The following is a 27939-nucleotide window of genomic DNA, read 5'->3' on the forward strand; positions in this document are numbered from 1 at the left end:
CTAGAGGTGGTCGTAGGCAGAGGCCGCAGTGGGCGGTGCGCTAGTCCTTGGTGTGGAACTATAATAGTAAGGGGAACCTGAAAGTTAACGGACAAGAAGAAAAGACGGTTGGAAGAACATAACAATGTAGAAACAAAATGTCATGATTCACATCACACGGCACAGCTGAAGCTCTTCAATGGTTAAATATTGTTGAGGATGAAAAGCTCAGCATCCCTCGACTGCTTTGAAAAGCCTGCACTCACAGGGCACTTTCTGTCATTGCTACTGTGGCAGTGAAGCACTGTTGAAAACAACGAGCTGCTTTATTCTCCCCAAACACAGTTTTCTAAATTGGGATGCATTTCCAAAGGTCTCAGGAATTCTCAAGTACTTCACTAAAATGGCCATTTTGTTAATGCTGCACCTAATTAGTGAATAATAGCAGATGATCTATTCTGTGTGGCTGTGTGGTGGAGTCTGATCCACTTTGTGCCCAATCTTCACATGTGCCTAATCACCAGTATGCCCACTAGATCATACATGATCTGAGCTGCCTTTTTTCTTCTACACCTGTAAGTGCGATGAACTTACTCATAAGGCATATTACTATCCTGGCTGACTGCAGAAATCTCTATATGTAGCATAATTTAATTTGATTTTCAGAGTTTGGAACGGTGACACAGCGGTAGAGTTGCTGCCTTACAGCACTTGCAGCGCCAGAGACCCAGGTTCAGTCCCGACTACGGGTCCTGTCTGTACGGAGTTTGTACGTTCTCCCCGTGACCACGTGGGTTTCTCCAAGATGTCCTACACTCCAAGGACGTCCAGGTTTGTGGGTTAAATGGCTTGGTATAAAAGTGAACGTGTCCCTAGTGTGTAGGGTTGTGTCAATGTGCGGGGATCGCTGGTCGGTGCCAAAGGACCGGCTTCCACATTGAATCTCTAAACTAAACTAAACTAATTGTGTTCCAAGCATTTCATGTAAACACTGTTCTCAATCTAAATCTAAAAATTCAATTTACAAAATCATCACAAAAGAAGTAGCCCTGAAACCAATAATAACAGCAGTCACAAAATGAAGAGATGAAGACAGAGTGAGAGTAAAAGCAACATGCACAAATTCCTAGTTGAAGAGAAGTCAAAATTTAACAGGTAAATTCCTCTGATGCTTACTTATTAATCCGGAGTTGGTAAACCGCCAGGCATCGTTATAGGATGTGTAATGGGAGTGAGTGTAGGGGCCTCCTGAATATTCATTTCCTGGAGTTAGAATAATAAATAAAATCATTTTAATTATCACAAGCATTGTGCATAAAATGGTTCAGTTTTGATTAATTAGTGACTAACAGAATAGCCCGGCCTGCCGGTGCTTTTTTGTCTCTTTCTGATGTTCAAAGCAACCATCGAATTTCATGGCTGAGAGAAGCATTTTGTGTTACCAAAGCAACACATCAACAATCCAGGTCAACAGGAACAAGGAGAACATCTTCTGCTCAGTACATGCATGTTTCATCTTGTCTCATTGCAGAAATACGTAATCGCCTCCAAACAGAGTCAGTGGGTCAGCAAAGGGCTGTTCAATCATTAACTGCAGTGAAACTTCCAATTCATGGCAATTATTGTTGGGTACAAGAGTGAACTTCCTGGTGTGCAAATGTTAACAGAACTTTTTTAAATTTGTCAATGTCTGCACTTCAGCAAAGTCCCAGATAAAAAATATAATTCTATATTTACAAAAACCCCACCATTTTACACCAAATATATTCATTCTCAGAGTTCCAGCCGACCGACATCATTTCTATTTGAAGTTGGTGAACTGTGGAGTTGTCCACAATTTGTGAACTTAGAGTCTGCTCATTATTGAAGCTATTAATGTCTGGCCATGCAAGAAGCTAGAAAATAATCAGTGGCAACAACCATGGCTGTTCTATTTTTTGCTTCCTCCTATTTTATTCATCTCAATCAACAAATATTCACACTCCTTCTTAGGAAAACTGGACAATTTTGAGACAAAATGTGTGTTTATTTGATGGTACTGGCAGACAACTGCTTGTGAGTGAATTATGTATTAATTAAGGTAAAAAGTGTTCAAACTAGTGTTTTATATTCTTGTGGTGGTGTAAATATCAAGTCCTGGGTAGTGCAGTGGTGCAGCCATGGGACCCAGACTTCAATCCTGACCCCTGGTGCTGTTTGTGTGGAGTTTGCATGTTCTCCCTTGATTAGTGGGTTCCCCTTGGTGCTTCAGATTCCTCTCATATCCCAAATACATTTAGATTGGCAAGTTAATTGGCCTCCATAAATGACCCAACTTGTGAATGGTAGAATCTATGGGGTGTTGCTGGGAATGTGGAAAGAATAAACATTACTGTAAATAAACGCCTGATAGTCACAGAGTGATACAGCGTGGAAACAGGCCCTTCGGCCCAACTTGCCCATACTGGCCAGTCAGCTTACACCCGTGAGCCAAAGGGCCTGTTTCTCTTCTGAAAGACTCATAGACTATGATTCTTGGTCAGAGAGGAATTTGTATTTATATTGGACCTTTTACAAGCTGTGGGCATCCTGAGATGCTTCATGACAACTGAAATAGTTTGCAGGTATAATCATTGTTACAGTGGAGAGCAATGTAGCAGTCAATTTGCATACAATCGTATGTCATGAAAATCAATGTAATAAATGGCCAGATAATCTATTTGTGATATTTATTCAGTCTACCAGGAAGAACCTGTTTGTTTTTTTCAAAATATTGCCATGATGTTGGGAAAGATTGGACAGGTTGGGATTGTTCTCTTTGAAATGGTGGGAAATTAGAAGAGAATTAATTAAGGCACATTAAATTATGCGAGACTTCAGTGGAGGGATCACAGGAAATAGATTGGTTATGAAACGTGGAGGGCCGATCAGTTCTACCTTGTCACTCTGCAATCATTTACCTGGGTGCAAATTACAGGTCTTAGGCCACGTCAACAATGACATGTGGGTGTGTGGAAATCACTGGACATGACAGCTTACCGGTCACCATTCCAGCAATGGCAGATGATGTGTAACTGGCCTGGCTGTTTGCAGGAATGTGAGGGGGATATCCTGGCAGTGTTGAGCTCATAATTTCACGCCCTGAAAAACATCATAATTTGTAAAATTCTGGTTCATAGGTGTGATCACAATAGCTCTACTGATTTCATCTTTAAATAAAATACTGCTTTTAAAAATCTGCTTTTCCCCCACTTTTGTTGTCCGAGGTACGTTGTAGTAAACCATACTCACCAGCCACACCAAGGACCGTGTCTGTAAATGTGCAGGAAGGAACTGCAGATGCTGGTTTATACCGAAGATAGACACAAAATGCTGGAGTAACTCAGCGGGACAGACAGCATTGAATGGACATGGTCTGAAGAAGGATCTCAACCCAAAACGTTACCCATTCCTTCTCTCCAGAGATGCTGCCTGTCCCGCTGAGTTACTCCAGCATTTTGTGTCTATCCTTGTCTGTAAATATCCTTTGGTGACCAGAGGTAGCAGATTATTCAGACTTTGAGACATTTCATCCATTGTATCCAATATCTGCAGATTTGACGTTGCCCAGCAGGTGGCTGCTGCAAAACGATCAGTAGAAATTTTAAATGATAGTCCCTTTCCAAGCCTGAACTTGGAAGCTACACATGGTGGCTTACCTGTACTGTAGCTGAGGCCCGCTAACTAGAGACCAGAACTCATCCCTCAAACTCTGAGACTGCTGGAGCTTATGCAACCTCACACCTGGTGGTGGGTATATGGAACAAGCTGCCAGAGAAGGTAGTTGAGGCTGGGACTATCCCAACATTTAACAAACAGTTAGACAGGTACATGGATAGGTGGACATGAATGGTGTCGGAAAATAACTGCAGATGCTGGTACAAATCGAAGGTATCACAAAATGCTGGAGTAACTCAGCGGGTCAGGCAGCATCTCTGGAGAGAAGGAATGGGTGATGTTTCGGGTCGAGACCCTTCTTCAGACAGCTGCCTGACTCGCTGAGTTACTCCAGCATTTTGTACATGAATGGTGATCATTTTCCAATGTTCTTTCAATTCTGGATCAGTTCCTGTGGATTGGAGGGTAGCTAATGTTATCCCACTTTTCAAGAAAGGAGGGAGAGAGAAAGCAGGGAATTATAGACCAGTTAGTCTGACATCAGTGGTGGGGAAGATGCTGGAGTCGATTATTAATGATGTAATAGTGGTGCATTTGAATAACAGGATCGTTCCGAGTCAGCATGGATTTAGGAAGGGAAAATCGTGCTTGACTAATCTTCTGGAATTTTTTGAGGATGTAACTAGTAAAATGGACAAGGGAGAGCCGGTGGATGTGGTGTACCTGGACCTTCAGAAAGCTTTTGATAAGGTTCCACACAGGAGATTAGTGGGTAAATTAGAGCACATGGTATTGGGGGTAGGGTGCTGACATGGATAGAAAATTGGTTGGCAGACAGGAAACAAAGAGTAGGGATAAATGGGTCCCTTTCAGAATGGCAGGCAGTGACTAGTGGGGTACTGCAAGGCTCGGTGCTGGGACCGCAGCTATTTACAATATACATTAATGATTTAGATGAAAGAATTAAAAGTAACATTAGCAAATTTGCAGATGACACAAAGCTGGATGGCAGTGTGAACTGTGAGGAAGATGCTATGAGGTTGCAGGGTGACTTGGACAGGTTGGGTGAGTGGGTAGATGCATGGCAGATGCAGTATAATGTGGATAAGTGTGAGGTGGCAAGAACGGGATGGCAGATTATTATCTGAATGGTGTCAGGTTAGGAAAAGGGGACGTACAATGAGACCTGGGTGTCCTAGTACATCAGACACTGAAAGTAAGCATGCAGGTACAATAGGCAGTGAAGAAAGCTAATGGCATGTTGGACTTCATAACAAGGAGAATTGTGTATAGGAGCAAAGAGGTCCTTCTGCAGTTGGACATCTGGAGTATTATGTGCAGTTTTGGTCTCCTAATTTGAGGAAGGACATTCTTGCTGTTGAGGGAGTGCAGCGTAGGTTCACCAGGTTAATCCCCGGGATGGCGGGACTGTCATATGATGAAAGAATGGGTCGACTGGGCTTGTATTCATGGAATTTAGAAGGATGAGAGGGGATCTCATGGAAACATATACAATTCTTAAGGGATTGGACAGGAAACATGTTCCTGATGTTGGGGGGGGGGGGGGGTCCAGAACTAGGGGCCACAGTTTAAGAATAAGGGGTGGGCCATTTAGAACTGAGATGAGGAAAACCTTTTTCACCCAGAGAGTTGTGAATTTGTGGAATTCACTGCCTCAGAAGGCAGTGGAGGCCGATTCACTGGATGTGTTCAAAAGAGCTCTTAGGGCTAGTGGAATCAAGGGGTATGGGGAGAAGGCAGGAATGGGGTACTGATTGTGGATGATCAGCCATGATCACAATGAATGGCGGTGCTGGCTCGAAGGACCGAATGGCCTCCCCCTGCGTCTATTGTCTATGTATCTATGTGTCTATGACAGGTTTGGAGGGATATGGACCAAACGCAAGCAGGTGGGACTAGTGTAGTTGGGACATGGTGGCCGGTGTGGGCAAGTTGGGCTGAAGGGCCTGTTTCCACACTATGACACCATGACCCTATGACCTGCAAAGCCAGTATCTTCAGGGGAAAGGGGAAAGGGTGCAAGGTTATATAAAATCTGAATAACCCAAATATAGCATCCCTTTATTCACATGAATATAGTCTGATATACTTCTGTGGCTACTTGCAAAATAAAAATCTACAGAAATCACCCTCTCTACAAACCAGCTTGAAAGCACACTCTGTGAATGCTGAAGATTCACATTGAGAATGAAACTCTTGCACTCTCTTTGGCTCTTGAACAATTATAAGATGAACGAAGTGAAAGGGGTTTATGGATGAAGGTGATAGGTTCATATAATATATAATGTAAGACCGGCCATATGTGCTGGAGCTGGAAACACCTCCGCAGTGGCTCCAGTGGAATTCCACACCATTGCAATGCTTCCCCCAAACCCCTGGTCAAACACAGTATCTCCTCAGTTTAAACCAGCATCTGCAGTTCCTTCTTACATACTTCGGATGTTGGGGTTTCTGGTTTACTGATAATAAGTACGTCTGAAATGGCAGGAGGCAGAGCAGGAACTAATTGTGGCACCTCATTTAGAAATACAGCTTAAATACATGTAGATAGTTAATAGGGTTAAAATGGGGCCGCAGACTGTCCACAGATACAGTTCTTTAGACGATGTGCAGTTCAAGTAGACACAGCCTGCCAATAAGCCCGAGGCATAGATTAGTGGGTCTCATTATATTGTTATTTGTTATATGAGAAATAGCCCCATGGTCATTTGTCAAGACACAACTAACTGACCACCGAGAAAAACATAATTGAAAACAATTGAAATACATTCAAGCATAAAAAATAATTGTGGTCACAAAATGCTGGAGTAACTCAGTGGGTCAGGCAGCGTCTCCGTTTGTACCAGCATCTGCAGTTATTTTCCTATATAAAAATTTACTGTTGTCATTCTCAATTCCAGCAAACAGTCAGACAGTGAAAGAACAAATAACAAAATACTAATTTTCTGTCAATTCCAGCAAAGTAATATATATATTACAACAGAGTGTCATTTATTGTCATTGTCATTTATTGTTTTATATATTTTACATCTGAATGAGGAATATAATGGGTAGTTTCAGGCTCATGGCCCTAGATATTCCAGCATGTACTCACTGGCATTGTTTTACCATTTTCTAATTGTTTGTCCACTGTACGCCCGAGCTCTCTACAGAAATACTCACCTGTCACTACTGAGTATCCCTGTGACCCAGAGAGATTCCTGCCCAGTGGAGTGACAGAAGAAGCCAAACTTGGTTTCCCTTCATCCATTCCATTGTTTAAAGATGAGAGTGGATACAGCGAAGCCTGGAACATGAATAACAACAGGATTGCAGTTTACGATGCTGGCTGACAAGAGAGAGTTTCTCTCAGCAGATGGTAGCATTTAGCCTGTTTTATAAACAGATTACCAACCTTGAGGGGGCCAACTTGCCCACACTGACCAGTATGTCCCACATACACTAGTCCCTTACCTGCCTATGAATAATCCCACATGCCTACATTTGGCCCATATCCCTCTAAACCTGCCCTATCCATGTACCTGTCTAATTGCTTCTTAAACGTTGCAATCGTCCTACCTCCTCCAGCAGCTCGTTCCATACACCCACCACCCTTTGTGTGAAAGTTACCCCTCAGATTCCTACAAAATCTATTAATAATAGGACAGCAAAGTTTCTTCTTTAGCACATCGTGTCAAGAAAATGTGCGGATAGTAATAACTTTATGTGTCATCATCTATCAATTTATTAAGACTTACCGTCTGTAGACGAGTCACGTAGTGATAGAGTTGTATCACACGGAATGGCCTCTGGCACCACATCTATCGCAACCCATCAATGCTAATCCCATTTGCCCAAATTAGGTGCCTATCCTTCTATGCCTTGCCTATTCAAATGTTTGTCTAAATGTTTGTTAAAAGTAGTGATGCCACCACATTCTCTGGAAGCAAGTTCCAGATATCACCCATTCTTTGTGGAAGAATAAAACTTCCATTCAAAGTCCCTTCAAAACTCCTTCCTCCAACTTTAAACTAATGGCCTCTTATATTTAAGACCCATACCACAGGAGAGAGATTCTGACTATCTAACCAGTCTATGTCTATGAATTGTGCATGTATCCATCAGGCTAATCCTCATCTTCCTACACTCCAAGGAAAACTAACAGCCTATTCAATCTCACTTTACAACTCATCATCCAGCACTCTGTATTTCTCTATACTCTGACCAGAGTAACTACAGCTTTCCTTTAGCATGGTGACCAGACCCACAAACAATATTCCAAGTGAGGTGTAACCAATGTTTCATAAAGTTGCAACATAGTCTCCCAACATTTATATTCCATGCCCCATGATGGCAAGAATGCCCTATGCTTTCTTTACCAGTATGTATACCTGCGTGGCCACTTTCAGGGAACTATGTACTTTAATCCTGAAAACCCTCTGTTCATGAAACATTCCTTAGGATCCGACCATAAACTGTATATTCTACACTTATTTGACTTCCCAAAATATATCGCTTCACACTTGTCGGGATTAAATTTCATCTGAAAACTCACTGCCCAAATTTCCACCCCAACCATGTGTAGGAAAGAACTGCAGATGCTGGTTTAAATCGAAGGTAGACACAACATGCTGGAGTAACTCAGCGGGACAGGCAGCATCTCTGGAGAGAGGGAATGGGTGACGTTTCAGGTCCAGACCCTTCAGACAATAGACAATAGACAATAAGTGCAGGAGGAGGCCATTCGGCCCTTCGATCCAGCACCGCCATTCAATGTGATCATGGCTGATCATTCTCAATCAGTACCCCGTTCTGATTGAGAATGATCAGCCATGATCAGGCTGATCTGTCCTGCTGAGTTACTCCAGCATTTTGTGCCTTCCTTCCATCTCATCCATAGCCTAGTCTGAGACAACCTTCCCCTTCTCCACAATTCATTCAAGACAACGTCATTTCTGGTGTGCACTAACATCTCAGAACCTTTATTAGCACAGTGTAGCTGAATAATTCAAAACAGCGTTCCATGAGGGGAAAGAACATATAACCATTAATTCACAAAAGCATGTTTTACTGATTAATCCTGCTACATGCTCTCACGTATGCATGCAAGTGTCAAGTGACTGGAATGGTGGGCAGCCAATTTAGCAGAGTTCACACAGGACATGCATCCTGGTATAATAAACTTCAGCACAATGGTATATTTTGAATTTCAATAGTTAACCATGACTTTGGACGCTGTGCCAGGAGTGCTGGCTGTTCTTCACTCACCTGCTCCCCCTTGTTGTGGCTGCCAGTTGCAAAGACGTCTGCATAACGTTGCCGTTCAAAGGCACAGTCCAGGGCCTCGAGCTGCTGGGCAAAAGCCTCGGTACGGAGTTGCTTTCGAGGACCTCCACTACCTCTCTGGGAATCAGCGCTGATCACACAAATATCGTCCTCACCTGTAACAAGAACATTAAAAAATCATTTATAATTGTTGCACTTATTTAACCAAAATAATGTTTAAAGAAATCCAGTGAGCCACTTCTCAACTTGATTCTTATTAACCCAAAAATCTATTTTCTCTGTGGTATATGTTGACTTTAACATTTCTCACATGTGCTTTTGTGCAATTATTGAACTTGGATACCAAATCACTTTCACAGTCCTTGTCAAAATAGAGTCACGTTATTGCGATATACTACATTTGTGCATTCTTGATCCACTGCTTCGATCCATGATCAATTCACATCCAAAAATGCCATTTCCAGAAACAACAATATCAGGGCTCAATTTACAATCAGCATTTCACACACACAGCAATACCCCATTCTTAAACCTCATTCATCTATTTTAAAATTAGTCTATATATTACCTATCCATGTTCTCCACAGATGCTGCCTGACCCGCTGAGTTTCTCCAGCACTCTGTGAAACGTCACCTACCCATGTTCTCCACAGATGCTGCCTGACCCGCTGAGTTATTCCAGCACTCTGTGAAACGTTACCTATCCATGTTCTCCAGAGATGCTGCCTGACCTGCTGAGTTACTCCAGCACTCTGTGAAACGTTACCTATCCATGTTCTCCACAGATGCTGCCTGACCCGCTGAGTTACTCCAGCACTGATTTTATATCGGTAATAGTAGCTTCCTAGAAAGTAATTCTTGTTATTGCTCTGGGATCATTCCTACCAGTTCCCTACAGATATGCCCTTGATGCAGTTTCTATGGGTTTTCAAACAGCATTCTATAAAATGTCACACAAGATGTTATTATGTAAATTTTCCACATCGAGTCCTTGTGATGTGGAATAGCTGAAAAGGTGGGGAAACTAACTTAATAGTACGTACTATTCAAAGGGAGAACATAAAGAGCTGTACAGAGAGATCATGGTTGTGGGGTTAATTGGATACTTTGCCAAAGAGTGCACAGACTAGATCGGCCCCTGTGTCTTTGTAAACTTCCATCTGAGACCTGACGAGAGATTTAAGTCTGTGAACATTTATTGGAAAAGAACAGATAATATTAAATAAACTTTGTTAAAAATAACCACAAACATAAGGAATGTGAACTGAAAGGTGCAGAAAATTTGCTATTGACTATTCCATATGGAGAGAAATGAAATTGTTTAATTAATGAGCCCAGCAGGTTGACTAGAGAATGTAAATGTATTGGAAGACACTAGAATGAATGAAAACCAACCAATTAGACAAAAGAATTAACTGCTCACATTCTTACATAATTCACAAATAAATCTACATTTTGTCCATTGGCAGAGTATTTTCCATCAGTTAAATAGGACAACTAGAACCTAGTGACTATTCCATATGATGCAAATAACTATTAGTTATTTAATGGGATGTCACGGTGGCGCAGCGGTAGTGTTGCTGCCTCACAGCGCCAGAGAGCTGGGTTCGATCCTGACCACGGGTGCTGTCTGTACGGAGTTTGGGCGTTCTCACCGTGACCGCGTGGGTTTTCTCCGGGTACTCCGGCTTCCCCCACACTCCAATGACATTCAGGTTTGTAGGTTAATTGGCTTCCGTAAATTGTAAATTGTCCCTAGTGTACAGGATAGTGCTAGTGTACTAGCATGTGCTTGGTGGGCTGAAGGGCCTGTTTCCATGCAGTATCTCTAATGTCTAATGGATGGACATATGACCCATAAATACATTTTTCTTCATCCCAAGACAGTGACCCCTGGTTCTGAACGCTTTAGTAAATGGAATAACCTCTCAGCATCTTTTCTGTAAATCCCTTTCAGAACTTTGAACATCTCAATGAGATTTCATCTCATTCATCTGAACACCAGTAGCCATGAGCTAATTGCTCACTTATTCTTCATAGAGCAATCCCCTGGAATTGACCTTGTACATATACACTGGACAAACTCCAAGCCAGGACAGTCTTGCTGCTCAGGTACTACTGACTCAACATTTCCGGACAGCTAAGTCAAACCAGCAGGCTCGTAACATTATCATCCGTCTACTAATTACCTATGAATCATTGCCACCTTGTCTGAACAATGAAGACAAACCAACTCTGTCCTTTATTCATCTAATATGATTACTTTGTGCACCGTGCTACTAATGACATCTTAATTACAACTCCATTAAGTCAGTTGATAAATGTAGGTATGGATGTAGAGGAAAGCCTTATACACCAGATGGACCTCAACTCTGACCCCTACATTGTGTTGTCTAAACTGATTTTGGTCGAGTTCGCTACATGGACGATACAGCTGGCCTCAGCAGCACCTAAATACGGGAGGGAAAGCCAAAGATTACTGTAGTCTAGCAATGTTCCCAGGAGGGTTGGGGAAGGGGGTTATCTATAGGGAACAGTAGCTCATGATCAAGAGACCCGTGTTAACAATACAGGGACAAGTTCAAAAAGTCCCAGATCAGGTGCAGTGGTTACATTTGGTTAATTAAATTACCTAGAATTAAATACTGAGAAAATGGCAGTGTGGTTAGCAGGGGAAATAAAAGCTTTTGATATCAGGAGGGGGAGAGTAAGTGTCAGGTAATTTGTTTAGGGAGATTGGTCATGGGAAGGGAACATACAAAATAACCGGTGAATGTGAAGATGCAGAGGAACAAAGTAACCTTGGAGCTTACATACATAACTCATTAAAGGGAGCAGAACATGTAGACATGGTGATTAAAAAAGCATATAGGATGCTTCCTTTATTAGTCATTGTGTAGAATCATAAACCAGGCATGAAATGGATACCATGTTAATTAGGCCACAGATTGAGTATTAGATTTCTTATCACCATCTTTCAGGACTGGAAAATGTTAGCTCTAAGGAAATATTGGAGAGGTTGAGATTTTTCTAAATGGAACTCAGGAGACCGAGGGGTGATTTAACCAAAATGTATAAAGTTATGAAGATTCTAGATAAATAGAAAGGACTTGTCTCCTTTCTTGAGGTTCAAACGCCAGGGAGCATAGATTTGAAGTCATTGGCAGAGACATGCGAAGTAAGGAACATGATTTTAATCCAGCATGTGGAATTCACTGCCTACTAGGGTGGTATAGGATGAAGAATCCCTGGCAGTATACTTGAAGGCTGTAAGTTACAGGACTAGAGTTCTAGTCCTGAGAGTTGCAATGTTCCTGGGTGCGTCTTTCTTGGCCAGCACAGATTCAATGGACCAATTGACCTCCTGTGCCATACATTGTCTGTGTTTTTTGAAAAATAAACTAGTCTCAGTAACAAAGTTCATGCAATTTTGACTGTTGTAAAATGCCACTTGTCTCATGAACTTCCTACTGGATGGGCAGGGTGTGTGGGGGTGGGTTGCTGCCCATACCTGGTTTGTGTAAGATGTGATTCCAGATACACAGCACTGTTTTAGGGCAATCCCTCAGGATCGAGGATGACTTGTGCTCATGTTCTGCGGGTTGCACAGATGGAGCAGGAGGTGCCCAATGGTGATGTTGTATAATTTATGTAGGACTTCCCTATCCTCCTGATACATGCCAGTGGGGCTCCCAATACCATCCCAAGTGTTCCTTGACCATTTTGAGCTGTCGTGGGATAGAGATTCCCAAAAGTAAGTGGAGATGTTGCAATTTTTCAATTTTCTTTGATGCTGGGCATTCGAGTTGCTGCACCAGGCCGCGATGCAACCAGTCAATGGGCTGTTCACGGTAGAGGTTGAAGAGAGTATTCATTGACAGACTGAATCTCTTCAATCTTCTCTGGAAGTAGAGGCATTGATGGGCTTTCTATATAATTGCATCAGTTTGCTGGTTCCAGGAATTTGAAGCTTGTGACTCTCTCCACCATCGTCCCATCAGTATAGACCGGTTTGTGGGTCCTCATTCTACCTCCTCCAAAGTCCACAATCAGTTCCTTGGTCTTACTGTGATTGAGAGCAAGGTTATGTTTCTGGCACCATTTGGTCAGTCGATCGATCTCCCTCCTATTCTCTGATTTATCACCATCTGTAACTCGTGGTGTCATCGGCAACCTTGAAGATGGAGTTGGGACTGTGTCCGGCCACACAGTCACGCGTACAGAGTGAGTAGAGCAGGGGGTGAGCACACAGCCTCGAGGTGCTCCTGTACTGATTGTTACTGAGGAACAAGTGTTTCTGCCAATTTGAACAGACTGTGGTCTGTGGACGAGGAAGTCGAGGATCCAGTTGCAGAGGGTTGCGCAGAGAGACAGTTCCATGAGCTTGGCAACCAGCTTGGAGGGATGGTGGTATTGAATGCTGAGCTGTAGTCTATAAACAACAGCCTGACGCAAGTGTTTTCATTGTCCAAGTGGTCCAGTGTGGAGTGGATAGCCAGGGAGATCGCATCCTCCGTTGACCTGTTGTGACGGTTGGCAAACTGTAGTGGGTCGAGGTTCATGTGGTAGGAGATGATATCCACCATAACCAACCTCTCAATGCACTTCATCACCATGGACGTTAGTGCCACTGGTCGATGGTCATTGAGGCACGACACCTTCCTCTTCTTGGGCACTGGTATTATTGATGCCCTTTTAAACCAGGTGGGAACTTCAGACCTCAGTAATGAGGTTGAAAACCTCCACAAAAACTCCAGCCAGTTGGTCTGCACAGGTTTTGAGAACACGACCAGGTAACGATCAGATCCAGACGCTTTCCCAGGGTTCACGCCCCTGAAGGATCTTCTGACGTCGGTCTCTGTGATTATAATACCGTCGGCACATATGGGGCTCGAGAAGGCTATCAAAGCATGAGTAGAATACATTGAGCTCGTCATGCTTCACTGTTGTTTGAGCTGCCCCCTGATTCACCTGATGTTGGAGTAACACAGCGGGTCAGGCAGCATCTCAGGAGAGAAGGAATGGGTGACGTTACGGGTGGAGATCCTTCTTCAGATTCACCTTGTGGAAAGTGATGATGTACAAGCCCTACTACAATTGATGAACATCCACATCCTCCAGCTTGGAGCGTCACAGCATCAGAGTGCATGAATCCTGAAGGGTGGAGCGTGCTCACTCCGCTGAGATCGTTACATTGATGGGGTTGTAATTAGATGGAACAAGAGAATGCTGGAAATACTCATAGGTCAATCATTGTGATATAAGAAAATAACTGCAGATGCTGATACAAATCGATTTATTCACAAAATGCTGGAGTAACTCAGCAGGTCAGGCAGCATCTCGGGAGAGAAGGAATGGGATGGGATCATTGTGGGAAGGAATGGGAAGGAATGGGATCATTGTGATGTTCTCTCCACAGATGCTGCTAGGCTTGTTCGGTAGTTACAGTATTCTCGATTTTATTCCAGCTAATTATAACCATATCAGTTTACTCTCAATCTCAACAGCTTGTTGACAGTGCTGTCAAACAATTTGCTCTTCAAAAACTGTTCACTGATGCTCATAATGGAAAGAAAGAGGCAAGGAGAGGGTGATTGTTTATGACATCAATTTCTAAAGCACCAAACTGCACCTAAGATGATGAGAATGTCTTTACTGCTCGTCCCCTGTAGAAAGAAGGTTCATCTAGTAAATGAAACTTCAAATTGAAAATTTAAAAAGGGTAAAGAATTAAGTAAATGGAACTTTGATGAAGTTACCTGATAGTCCGCAGAAGAAGGTCAACTTTTGGAACAGTCTTTGACAAATGGCAAATATGCGAGCAAACTGATCATCTAAATATGACATCAAACTGTTATCTTACAGCATCCGGGGATATCGGGAAAGGGCAGAATAATCGCAAATCAGCCATGATATTGAATGGTAAAAACAGCAAGCTAAACAGACTATAGGCACAAAAAGCTGGAGTAACTCAGCAGGACAGGCAGCATCTGTGGAGAGAAGGAATGGGCGACGTTTCAGGTCAAGACCCTTCTTCAGACTAACAGACTATTAGCCTGTGATACACCAGGTATTATTTGAGTGATTTATTAGTGTTTTACATGATCAGATTCAGGCAACAACTCTGAAAACCTGACTGTCTATCCTACCAGCAAACGGTTTCATATGTTTTAATTATGAGTAATAAATGATTACTTATATGTTTCATATGTTTTAATGACAAGTACTAAAGGATGATTACTTCCAATCAAAGACAAAAGTTACCTTTTAACTCAGCACTACAACTGCCACGTGTTTGACCAGTGATCAACCCGCACACGAACACTATCCCACACACGAGGAACAATTTTATCATTTACAGAAGCCAATTCACCTACAAAGCTGTACGTCTTTGGAGTGTGGGAGGAAACCGGAGCGCCCGGAGAAAACCGACACGGTGACAAGGAGAAGGTAAAACCTCCGTACAGACAACACCCGCAGTCAGGATCAAACCCAGGTCTCTGGTGCTGTGAGGCAGTAACTCATATAAAATCCAGGAACTCAAAAATCCAGTTTTCAAAACATAAATGCTGGCATCTCTCAGCACGGCACCCTTTAGATTTCCAAAATCTTTCATATCCTTTAATTTTACAAAGCAGCTGATAATTTTCCAGTCTCTTATGTTTCCTAGAAATATTAGATTGGAAAGATTTGGAAGAATTTATCCAAACTCTAAGCTGTGATTCCAACTCTTGTTCTGCTGAAAACCCAAACCTTCTTAGAAATAGTGTCAGTACTAGGCACAATGAGCTAACTAAGATTACAGTTCCCCACCTTGCCAAATCATGGTTTATCGATGGTAATTTCATGGCACTAAATCACTCAATGAAGAAAACACGATTTTTACAAGCACTTAAAATCTGAAAGTTAAAAAAATAATTCAGCAGCAGTTTGTAATCAGACTCAGAATTCGAGTGGACTCAGCACCACTTCACATAACTCAGTCTGGTCTCCTTACTTTCAGCAAGTTTCCTCTTGGTTTCGTTACTGGACTGTACAATCCCAAGGAGGCCATTAATGGAGTAGGAGGAGCCCAGGGAGTCACCAGGCGGTGGAGACTCTGGCGGCGTGACTGTCGAGTTGGGCACTGAAAAAAAGCAACAGAATCCAAAGTCAAAATTATCATTCCCGATCATTCAAAGGGCCTTCATTACTGAGACTAAGTAGACACTAAATATGCAAGGACCAGTGAATTTGTGGCAAACCTCATGACTGGACCAACTTTTATCCAAGAATCACTGTATAAACATCAAAATGGGAATTAATTGTTTGGCCTTCTTGTCCCGGGGAACTGACAATGACTGAATACAACTTATCATCTACCAGTTGACAGAAACAAATTCAGCAAAGGTCAGGACTCACTTGATAAAACTCACTATTATAAGAGTAATAAAGTCATAATAAAATGTATAATGATCGGAAACAGGACATTTGACCCCTTCCCCTGAGGTTAGGCATATTGGAAACATAGAAAACAGGTGCAGGAATAGGCCATTTGGCCCTTCGAACCAGCTCTACCATTCGATATGATCATGGCTGATCATCCAAAATCAGTTCCCCGTTCCTGCTTTCTCCCCATATCCCTTGATTCCGTTAGCCCTGAACGCTATATCTAACTCTCCTTTGAATACATCCCATTGAGTTGTTGAATAATGGTGGATTGGGCAACTGGGTTGGTTGTGGATACTAGTTACAAATGATATGAATTAATCTTAATGCCCTATAATATAATTATCGGTTGAACTAATATTGTTGTGATACGCTTTTGTCCATTTAAAAATAAGCACCAGAACTAAGAATAGTATGAGCCATTGGTGCCAACTATCCTTGACTTACCAATAAGGGCATAAAATGTGACTAAAGATTGGTTGAGTAAGATGCCAGCAATTTCCTTCATGCTTGTTGAGTCTTTTGATAACCTCCATAACTTTATCCATCGAAGATAGACACAAAATGCTGGAGTAACTCAGCGGGACAGGCAGCGTCTCTGGAGAGAAGGAATGGGTGACGTTTCGGGTCGAGACCCTTCTTCAGATCTTCAACCTGCCACCGCTATCCAGGGTAATTTACTGTAGTTAATTTACCTTTCATTTACCTGGAAGGAGACTACAACACCATAGGGAAACCCACGTGGTCATACGAAGAACATATAATCACACACGGTCTAGGCTTAAACTCAGGGGTGACCGCGCTTTTGCGGTTGCAGCTCCTAGACTGTGGAACAGCATCCCTCTCCTGATCAGAACTGCCCCCTCCATCGACTCCTTTAAGTCCAGGCTCAAAACATATTTCTACTCCCTAGCGTTTGAGGCTCATTGAGGAGGCGCTGTGAACTGTTTGCGTGCTACTGTATGTTTTCATTTTTTTTTCTATTGGAACCTAATCAAATGTACAGCACTTTGGTCAACGTGGGTTGTTTTTAAATGTGCTATACAAATAAAATTGACTTGACTTGACTTGACACACAGAGCAACGGAAGTCAGGATTCATGAATGGGTTGAAGAAGGGTCTCAGTCTGAAGAAGGCCCGAGACGTCACCCATTCCTTCTCTCCAGAGATGCTGCCTGACCCACTGAGTTACTCCAGCACTCTGTGAAACGTCACCTATCCATGTTCTCCACAGATGCTGCCTGACCCGCTGAGTTACTCCAGTTTTTTGTGTCTACTTTCATGTTGGGTGACTGGAGTTGCAGGGGATACAGAGAACTAAGAACAATGGCACGAAACAGAGGCAACTTGGACAACTATGTTGACATTTTAAAGTGATGCCTGAATTATTTCAAAGAAAAGCATAAACTAAACTTAAGTTTGAAACTCATTTTAATATTTCTTGCTTGTAGCTCATTGCAAGGAAGGCGGACCAAGATTCCGTTAAACTGAGAAACCATGACCCTATTAAAAGTGTACCATTTTTCAGCCATTGAATATTTTTTTCTCTTGCAATGATATACGGGTTGTTTTAATTAAGGAAATGTATGGCCTGATCCGTTTACATCATCAGTGTTCACAGGTCACTCCAGATCCGGGTCTCTCTGACATTCAGGCAGTGTTATGATCCAAGATCCAAAATACTCACTACCATTGCTGGGAGTTTCCAGCTTGCATACCCACGATATAAATCTTATCTTTATATAAATGCACTCTGCACCTGTAAACCACTAAATGAAATATTATCAACAACTAATCCAAAAATCTATACCAGCAGGTTTAATCTCCTCTAACATTGGGGCCAGTACATATCTGCAACATTGATTTCCACATTAAAACAAAATGCACAAGCAGGCTGAAAATGTGGAACATTTACCTTTGCAAAGGCAAGAATGAACCAAAGTAGGGGAGTTTTAGTGAAGGATGGGTTGAAAAAGAGAAGGCTTTTAATGGAGGGAATAAAGTGGCAAAGTATCGAGGGTTCACAAAGAAGCTGTACAATAAAACTCTGATTGTTGAAAGTTCTGTTTCAAAAAAAGGAGGGAAGAGAAGCTGGAAATAAACACAAAAAGCTGGAGTAACTCGGCGGGACAGGCAGCATCTCTGGAGAGAGAAGGGACGGGTGACGTTTCTGGTCGGGACCAAGCTTCAACCTGGGACTGTTTGGATGGCTGACCTGAGGCTCAGTGGAATGCCTGGCATCAGATCAGTTATGGTTGCAGATGCAGCTAGAAAAGTGACTGTAAAAAGATTTGTAAATGATCATTTTGTACATTGGCAAGAAGAGGGTCCTCAGAGGACATAACTAATGGGCGAGCAGGCTGGGTATAGGGTGGCCATACAGACTTTAGGGAAGTTGGAATAGGTGTAGAGTAAAGAAGGCTGGTGAGAGGAACACTTGTAACATGGAGTCTTGATGTAGCAAAGGCATTGCAGCAAGTTTCAGTGCCTCGAAGAGTTGTTAAGATAAAACTTTGACACTGCTGCGAAGGTGAAACCACGTGGTTTTGGTAATGTCTAGAATATGGTGAAACTCAGTGTAAGATCCCACCTCATCTGCATCAATCTCCATCAGCCAGAGCAGAGCACGTAGTCAATAGAAGATCGACTTCAAACTGAAGGGTATCATTCCTTCTCTCCAGAGATGCTGCCTGACCCGCTGAGTTACTCCAGCTTCTTGTGTCTATCTTCACTGTACATAAGCCCTCATATACATCTTAGATAAGCAGCACAGTTGGCCTCATCTTTGTGAATTTCTAATCTTGCACAATTGAAATATCATGAAACTTGTGTGACATAATTCCAGCACTGCGATATTCAGATGTGGACCTTTTGTAAAGTTTGTTTCCATATGAATGTAATGGTACATAATAACTGAACTATGAACACAATATCATGGGGTAAACAGCATTCCAGACCATATTCTGACATATCTCTGTTACTCACCCAAAGTATGCCCTGGACTAAGTCTCGTCCCAGGATGGTCTTCAAGAGGTAGATGAAATGGTTGTTGAACTTTCGTTCTGATAATTCTGACAACAAAATGGAAAGGTTTAATAATTCACTCATCACTCCTTTGCATAGAGTCATAGAGTGATACAGTGTGGAAACAGGTCCTTCAGCCCAACTTGCCCACACCGGCCAACATGTCCCAGCTACACTAGTCCTGCCTGCCTGCGCTTGGTCCATGTCCATCCAAACTTGTCCTATCCATGTACCTGTCTGTTTCTTAAACATTGTTCTCCCTCTCCTTATTAAGCTGCTTTTCCTTGCTCTATTGCTGTGTAACTTTGTTCTTAAGCCAGCAAGATAAATATTCATGTGTCCTCGTTCATCATCAGTGCTGCTCCACCTGCAGCAAAAAGGACTTGTTGTGTCGAGGTGGAATATCTACCTCCATGTGAGTTGCAGATGGCCGAACATTAGTCACGCCAAAATCAAACTTTTAATCCTATTGGAAACCAGTCAAAATGTTTCCATTTTGTAGGTTGCCGTATGATATTATTTTCAATTAAATTTGTCAGAATAAATCTTTCTAGCACCATCATTTTCCAGTTCATCTCTTCCCAGTACTGAAGAACTGTTGCTGGTGTCGAACCCATGGGCACCATGTCTGGGTGGTAAATGTCAGTGTGCAACTAAGTCCAATTCAGTTTTTAACAGGATGAATAATAAGCAAGGACATTTAGAAGGTTTTCATCCATTGAGGACTTCATTTTGTATCCATCATTGACAGTATTTGATTTGGGAGTGCAGTGTAGTGTATAGTTTTACTCTGCTGCCTTGAATGATTCATTGATATTAACTCTGTGTCCTTGAACGGACAAATATTATGTTCCATAGTTCTGATGTCCTTCAGTAGCCAAAATGCAACCTTTATCGGGAAAACAGAGACATGCACTGGAGTAACAGGTTGCAATGCAGACAAGTTAAACAGAGACATGCACTGGAGTAACAGGTTGCAGCGCGTACCTGTTAAACAGAGACATGCACTAGAATAACAGCCTGCAACACGTTCCTGTTAAACAGAGATATGCACTGGTGTAACAGCTTGCAGCGCGTACCTGTTAATGGAGCTGACGCTGGGCACGGTGTCATTATTACACACTCCCTCAGCGAGCAGCCTGTCCCGGATTTCCCACGCAAACATTGTCGGGTTCTGCCGCTTGTACTCGGCTATCTTCTCCACCACTGTTGGCGTGGCAACCTTTGGCTTCGAGCCCCCGATGACCCCCGGCATAATGCTGCCCGTTTCATAGTACCTGTGACAAGAGAGAGAGTTGTGAATTCACCCAGAGAGACGTGAGTCTGTGGTTTTCACCCAGAGCGACGTGAGTCTGTGGTTTTCACCCAGAGAGATGTCAGTCTGTGGTTTTCACCCAGAGAGTTGTGAATGTGTGGTTTTCACCCAGAGAGTTGTCGATCTGTGGAATTCTCACTTGCAGAAGGCAGTGGAGGCCAAGTCACTGGCTCGAGGGGCCGAATGGCCTACTCCTGCACCTATTTTCTGTGTTTCTATGTTACAATGTTAGCTTGTGCATGGATCTGGAAGCAGTAAACTAGTGTTGACAGATTTCCTTTGCTTGAGAAAGAGTTGCCAGTCCTCTGTTGTACTTCACACCTGCAGAAATGTTGACATCCCCATAATTATCAGAAACAAAAAGGTCCACAAATCTTTCCTCTTATCATAAAACAATACTGATAGTAGAGGCATTGGTATGTTGTTTCCCTTCACGTCTGGCTTGCAGCCTGTTTCAGTGGGCCTCCATGTACATGCTGTGATAATCTCCCAGCAATCAGTCTGAAGAAGGGTCTCGACCCGAAACGTCACCCATTCCCCCTCTCCTAGATGCTGCCTGACCTGCTGAGTTACTCCAGCATTTTGTGATAATCTCTCAGCAATGGTTCAACTTAGTTCTTTCCTTCCCTCGTCTTCAGCAAAACAAGGCAAGTGAATCTAACTGGAAAGCAGATTAATTCAGCTTGTGTGGAATAACTGAAGGGGACCTTGTCTGGACCTGAAATATTGCCCTCTCATTGTCACACTTTACCCCTCCATATCTCTGTGTCTCCCTCGCCCCTGACTCTCAGTCTGAGGAAGGGTCTCAACCCGAAACATCACCCATTCCTTGTCTCCTGAGATACTGCCTGTCCCGCTGAGTTACTCCAGCTTTTTGTGTCTATCTATGAGACTGTAATCCTTGGTTCTGGACTCTACAGTCAGTGTGTACATCCTTCCTGTATAACATATATAACATATAACAACTACAGCATGGAAACAGGCCTGTCCGGCCCTACCAGTCCACGCCGACCATTCTCCCTGACCTAGTCTCATCTACCTGCACTCAGACCATAACCCTCCAATCCCCTCCTATCCATATACCTATCCAATTTACTCTTAAATAATAAAATCGAGCCAGCCTCCACCACTTCCACCGGAAGCCCATTCCATACAGCCACAACCCTCTGAGTAAAGAAGTTCCCCCTCATGTTACCCCTAAACCTTTGTCCCTCAATTCTGAAGCTATGTCCCCTTGTTGGAATCTTCCCCACTCTCAAAGGGAAAAGCCTACCCATGTCAACTCTGTCCGTCCCTCTCAAAATTTTAAAAACCTCTATCAAGTCCCCCCTCAACCTTCTACGCTCCAAAGAATAAAGACCCAACCTGTTCAACCTCTCTCTGTAGCCTAAGTGCTGAAACCCAGGCAACATTCTAGTAAATCTCCTCTGTACCCTCTCCATTTTGTCGACATCCTTCCTATAATTTGGCGACCAGAACTGCACACCATACTCCAGATTTGGCCTCACCAATGCCCTGTACAATTTCAACATTACATCCCAACTTCTATACTCGATGCTCTGATTTATAAAGGCAAGCATACCAAACGCCTTCTTCACCACCCTATCCACATGAGATTCCACCTTCAGGGAACAATGCACAGTTATTCCCAGATCCCTCTGTTCCACTGCATTCCTCAATTCCCTACCATTTACCCTGTACGTCCTATTTTGATTTGTCCTACCAAAATGCAGCACCTCACACTTATCAGCATTAAACTCCATCTGCCATCTTTCAGCCCACCCTTCCAAAAGGCCCAAGTCTCTCTGTAGACTTTGAAAATCTACCTCACTATCAACTACTCCACCTATCTTAGTATCATCTGCATATTTACTAATCCAATTTGCCACACCATCATCCAGATCATTAATGTAAATGACAAACAACAGTGGACCCAACACAGATCCTTGGGGCACTCCACTAGACACTGGCCTCCAACCTGACATACAATTGTCAACCGTTACCCTCTGGTATCTCCCATTCAGCCATTGTTGAATCCATCTTGCAACCTCACTATTAATACCCAACGATTTAACCTTCTTAACTGTCTTGCCTATTCCTGTTAAACTTTCATGGGTTTCTGTCAGATTCTCTCTCATTCTTCTACACTCCAGTAAGTGTGGGTCTACCCAATCCAATCTCCCCACATACATCAGTCCTGCCATCCCAGGAACCCTAACCAAGGCATGAACTTCCCACCAAGACATGAACTTCCCATCAAAGCATGAACTTCCCACCAAGACATGAACTTCCCACCAAGGCACAAACAGCCCATCAAAGCATGAACCTTGCACCAAGGCATGAACCTTGCACCCAAGGCATGAACAGCCCATCAAGTCCCTGTACAGCTGCAGCAGTACACCCCTGTTCCTGTACATAAATCCCCTTCACTGATGGACAATATAGTGTTTGTTTTCCCAACTACTTGCTACTCCTGAATGCTTGCTTTCAGAAACCACTGCTGCAGGAAATTCAGATCAGCAGGTCAGGCAACATCAGCAGAAGGAAAACCAGTTAATATTTCATCAGATGGACCTCCGTGGAACATTAACCCTGTTCCTCTCTCCACAGATGCGACCTGATCTGCTGAGTATTTCCAGCATTTTCTGTCCAGATTCCCGGCATCTGCATTTGTCATTTCACCGAGGGGCAGCGTTTGCTCTGAGCTTTGTCTCCTACCTGCCGAGGATTTTGCTGACACACCCGTGACTGACCCTGAGCTGCCGAGAGATGTCACAAGGTCGCACGCCTTGGTGTGCAAGGTCGACAATCCTCTGCCTCACCACGTCGGGAAGCGGTCTTCCATTCACAAACATGCCTCCGAGTTGATTTATTCCCCCGTGTCCTACAACACAAGAGCATAGTCCATTTAAACCTAACTTATTTGTATTTCTCAAGATTTGTCAAAATGGCAGTGTAACTTTCTTTTTAGTGATGCTGGTTTGAAGCAAATATTGGAGTTTTTCTACATCAAAAGCAACTTCTTGTTCCATTTACACCTCTCAACCTCAGCCCTAACTACTGTCTATGCCACATCTTTTTATTTTCCAATTGCATTCTCCTTTTGTTAAATGTATTTCTCTGTTATGGAAGTGGAACGAATTGTGACATGCATTTCCTCTCGAGCACTTGCTACTGGCCAGGGTTTCAGTTTCAGTGCAGTTTAGTTTATTGTCACGTGTACCGAGATACAGTGGAAAACCTTTGTTGCGTGCTGACCAGTCAACGGAAAGACAATACATGATTATAATCGAGGCATTTACAGTGATACATGATAAGGAAATAACGTTTAGTGCAAGGTAAAGCTGGCAAAATCCGATCGTGTTGGTGTTAATGTTGAGGGCTGCACTCAACTGTTAGATCTCTGATTGAAGCCAGAACAGAGAATGAATGGGTTGGCAAAACCTGTCAACATGGAATCTACTCAAACAGCCAAGCACAAGGTTACACCGAACACAGGGAGAAGTCTTTAGTTAATTGTGTGGGAAAGAACTGCAGATGCTGGTTTATACCGTAGATACAAAATGCTAGAGTAACTTAGCGGGTCAGGCAACATCTCTGGAGAGAAAGAATGGGTGACCTTCAGGCTGAGAGTCAGGGGAGAGGAAAACTAGAGATACAGAAGGGTAAGGTGTGAAAGCAACAGATCAAAGCAGACGATGATGAAGGAAATGTAGAATGGTTGATTGTTGGCTGAAGGGAACGTGACAATGAGGCATACAAACAGTAAAATTAATAATCAGGAGGACAGTGAAAATAGAAATAGGAACTCGACCCGAAATGTTACCCATTCCTTCTCTCCAGAGATGCTGCCTGGCCCGTTGAGTTACTCCAGCATTTTGTGACTACCTCCTTATTTATTATGATGGATACATATTTTCAGTACTGTCGTTTGACTTATTAATAGTGTCTAAATTGTTTTAATAGTTTTAAAGCATTTTCATGGTTTTTCCATGTTTCAGACATTCAGACATATTTTGTTTTTACATCTTCAGGTATCAGTTTTTTGGGGCATCTGGACTTGATCACCTTTTGACAGGTGCCCAGACCAGAGAGTGTTTCTAGGTGTTTTCTTGCTTGTTTCGTGGGTTTGGGTTGCTTCTGTTGATGAAACTATTTCCACCTGGGGTCTCACTTGGATGGGTGGCACTAACTTCTCTTCACCATGCAAGTTAAATGCTGTTTCCTTTGGCGGTCCTTGGTAAACTCCCAGTTCAAAAAGGAGCTGCATCCATTTATCCATCATGGTATCCACCTCAATCACCTTTAGGCATTTTGTGAAACATGGATTTGACTTTCCTGTTATCAGTCAACATTTTAACACCTTTTGTATCTGTAGCCTTTTTTTAATTACAAATACTTTATTCCAAAAAACAAGACAAACATACAAGAACTGCCTGTATCGGCAGAGTACAAAACACAACAAATATCAAATTAAAATCCCGCCAACTTTGTCAAGAATACATTCAACCCCCCGCGGCGACCAGCGTTCACTGAAGCCTCCAGGGTCCCCCTGGACACCGCGTGTTCCCTCTCCAGGGACACGCGAGCACGGACGTAAGCCCGGAACAGGGGCGGGCAGCCGACCTCTGTGAGGCCATCGACTGCCCGCTGCCTGGAACCGCGAGTGTCCATCTTGGCCAGGCCCAGGAGCAGACCGACAGGGAGACCCCCTCCTCCCTCCTGACCCTCCCCCCTCTGTACCGGGTGCCCAAAAATCAGCAGCGCAGGGCTAAAATGGAGCCAGAACTTGAGGAGCAGCCCCTTCAGATACTGGAACAGGGGCTGCAACCTCACGCACTCTATGTACAAATGGTACAAGTATCTGTAGCCTTGGGAGTCCTCAGCATCGAGTCCAAGCTTCATGAACTTGCAGATATGAGGACATCTGCCTCTTCCTGCCTGCAAACCAAGATCCTCCTTCAGCTGATATACCAGGACTCCTGGCAAGAGTCACAGAATAAGTGACTCACCAAGAGACTGCTCGCACTGTAACTAACGTTGGTAGAAAACTCAGGCACAGAGCTGCATATTGTGGGTCTGTGATAAATAATGAACTATTTGGAATATTTATTTTGCATTTGGTGAAAGATAAGTTTATTTGATGTTTGGCCTGCCCAACCAACCTGAGGCAGATTGATTTATCCACGACAGCACCGGGCCTAATGGCCACAATGTGAACCTTGTGGGAGACAATGTCACTGTCTCCTCTTGAGGGAAATCCTCAGTTGTGTTTTAAGGCCATACAATTGTTCTAAATTGGATGGACTTGAAACATATCTGCAGCATTAAACTAGGCATACGTGACACTAATGTACACCACCACAATCTCAACAAGAAACAAAACGGACAATGCTTAAAACACTTCGTTTTCTGCATTTTTAAGCGTATTCTGTTTTCTGTTAATACTCTCTGCTGTTAGTATTCTGTTTCCTGAAATGTTAACTCTGTTTTTCTTTCCATGGACCTTCTTTGCATTTCGAGCATTTTCTCATTCATTTGAGATTTCTCTCATTTGCCGTTTATTTTTATTTTTATCTGTAAAATTGAAATGCTCTCACAACCAATGGTTCAGATCAAAGCGCTTGCAGTCCTGCTGCATGCAATTAATGGCACTGAGCAATTAAACAGCTAACAGGACAAGAGTCAGACTGTGATTCTCCAAGAACATCTCACTCCTGGGTGCTGATGGGCAGAGAATGTGACTGTCAAGTGTGGGAGTAACACATTGCATCCCAGCTTCCTCCTGCGATCACTGCCATCACAGAAGCTAGTCGGATAACCTTGGTTTCCATCCAATTATAGACATGTTCTCCTCTCCCTCCTCACACTTTGCAACTTATAACTCACTTGTTTCTTACTTTTCGAGTTCAGAACAAGATTCACTGACCTGAAATGTGGACCCTGCTTCTCCCTTCATTGGTGCTGCCTGGTCTATTATGTATTCCTGGCATTTTGTTTTCTTTCAGATTTGCAGCAGTTGTAGTTTTTTGCCTCCACAGATAGACCACAGTCAAGCATCAAGTGATAACGTGGCCACATCCACCAAGAGAGATGCTAACTGTAGGAGCCATTTTGCGTTTCAAGATGAGGTGGTTAGTGTAGCGGCCATCAATTAGCCCCCAAGCTGCCACTTGCAGAGATTGGGTGAAACTATAAGCTTTAACGACTCGAGCATATCCTCATCTCGACATTCAGTGGCACCACTACCATTGAGACAGCCACTGTCAATGTACTGAAGGGCACTGTAGGGCAGATGCTCGACTATACCTGTGTGTTTCAGCAGCATGTTGTCAATTCAACAAAGAAAGATAAATGGACAAAAAACTTGTTTTTGCAAAATGAGTTCCAGCCCACAAAGTAAATCAGATGCCTGTTGTGGCATGGACCTTTTGAGATTTTATTCGACAGGTAAACAAACTAAAAGAAACAATAACAAGCTGGCAAATAGAACTGGGCAGGCTAGAATGCATGACCATACTTGATCTGCACCACATTTTATTAGTTTATCAATATGGATCTACAAGTTTCAGATCCCTGTTCCCCATTCCCCTAATCACCCCCCCCCCCTTCTCCTTAAAGTGCAAGCTTCTTGCTGCATGACATTCCCACAGTGATGGAGGTTGTGCAGGAGTGTGCCTGAGTAAAGTTATTCCCTTGTGAACATGGACAGGGAGTGTTGGTTTATTCTTGGTCCATTACAAGTCCACAACTTCCATCGCTGTGCAATGCCTGCTCATAGTTAAACAGCAATCAGGAACAGGAGGGCAGGCTGAAATCCTCCCCATCTCTGACTCAGCAGGGTCATTACGATGCTAAAACTCAGCCTTGACTGGCGGCACCAGCAGCACCACCAGCAGCACCAGCAGCAGCAGCAGCAGCACCAGCAGCAGCAGCAGCAGCAGCAGCACCAGCACCAGCAGCACCAGCACCAGCAGCAGCAGCAGCAGCAGCAGCAGCAGCAGCAGCACCAGCAGCACCAGCACCAGCAGCACCACCAGCACCACCACCAGCACCAGCACCAGCAGCACCAGCACCAGCAGCAGCACCAGCAACACCAGCACCAGCAGCACCACCAGCAGCACCAGCACCAACACCAGCAGCAGCACCAGCACCAGCACCAGCAGCACCAGCACCAGCACCACCAGCAGCAGCAGCAGCAGCAGCACCACCAGCACCAGCAGCAGCACCAGCAGCAGCACCACCAGCAGCACCAGCACCACCAGCAGCAG

The 27939-nt window shown here is 43.4% G+C and overlaps 1 protein-coding gene across 1 annotated transcript; it reads right to left on the reverse strand.

Moving 5' to 3' along the window:
• LOC144591115 (paired box protein Pax-8-like) lies at nucleotides 1–24953 on the reverse strand. Its single transcript, XM_078395430.1, has 10 exons — nucleotides 24843–24953; nucleotides 23387–23586; nucleotides 20433–20630; nucleotides 19315–19400; nucleotides 15899–16027; nucleotides 8884–9056; nucleotides 6799–6922; nucleotides 2998–3099; nucleotides 1156–1242; nucleotides 1–77 (listed from the first exon to the last, which is right to left on the reverse strand). Exons 1-10 carry the CDS (start codon nucleotides 24951–24953, stop codon nucleotides 1–3), a joined length of 1287 nt encoding a protein of 428 aa, XP_078251556.1.
• Between the last annotated feature and the right edge of the window lie 2986 nt (nucleotides 24954–27939).

The sequence above is a fragment of the Rhinoraja longicauda genome, unplaced genomic scaffold (assembly GCF_053455715.1).
Source record: "Rhinoraja longicauda isolate Sanriku21f unplaced genomic scaffold, sRhiLon1.1 Scf000587, whole genome shotgun sequence".
Classification (NCBI taxonomy): domain Eukaryota; kingdom Metazoa; phylum Chordata; class Chondrichthyes; order Rajiformes; family Arhynchobatidae; genus Rhinoraja; species Rhinoraja longicauda.

Bases quoted from the DNA above. Each gene is read 5' to 3' on its own strand.
- LOC144591115 (XM_078395430.1), bottom strand. From the start codon at position 24,953: ATGATGGATAAATGGATGCAGCTCCTTTTTGAACTGGGAGTTTACCAA. The intron at 9,057-15,898 runs GTAAGGAGACCA...TTCTTGTTACAG, and splicing joins CAAGAGGAAACTTGCTGAAA to GTGAGGACGATATTTGTGTG. The intron at 6,923-8,883 runs GTGAGTGAAGAA...TTCATGTTCCAG, and splicing joins GCCACAACAAGGGGGAGCAG to GCTTCGCTGTATCCACTCTC.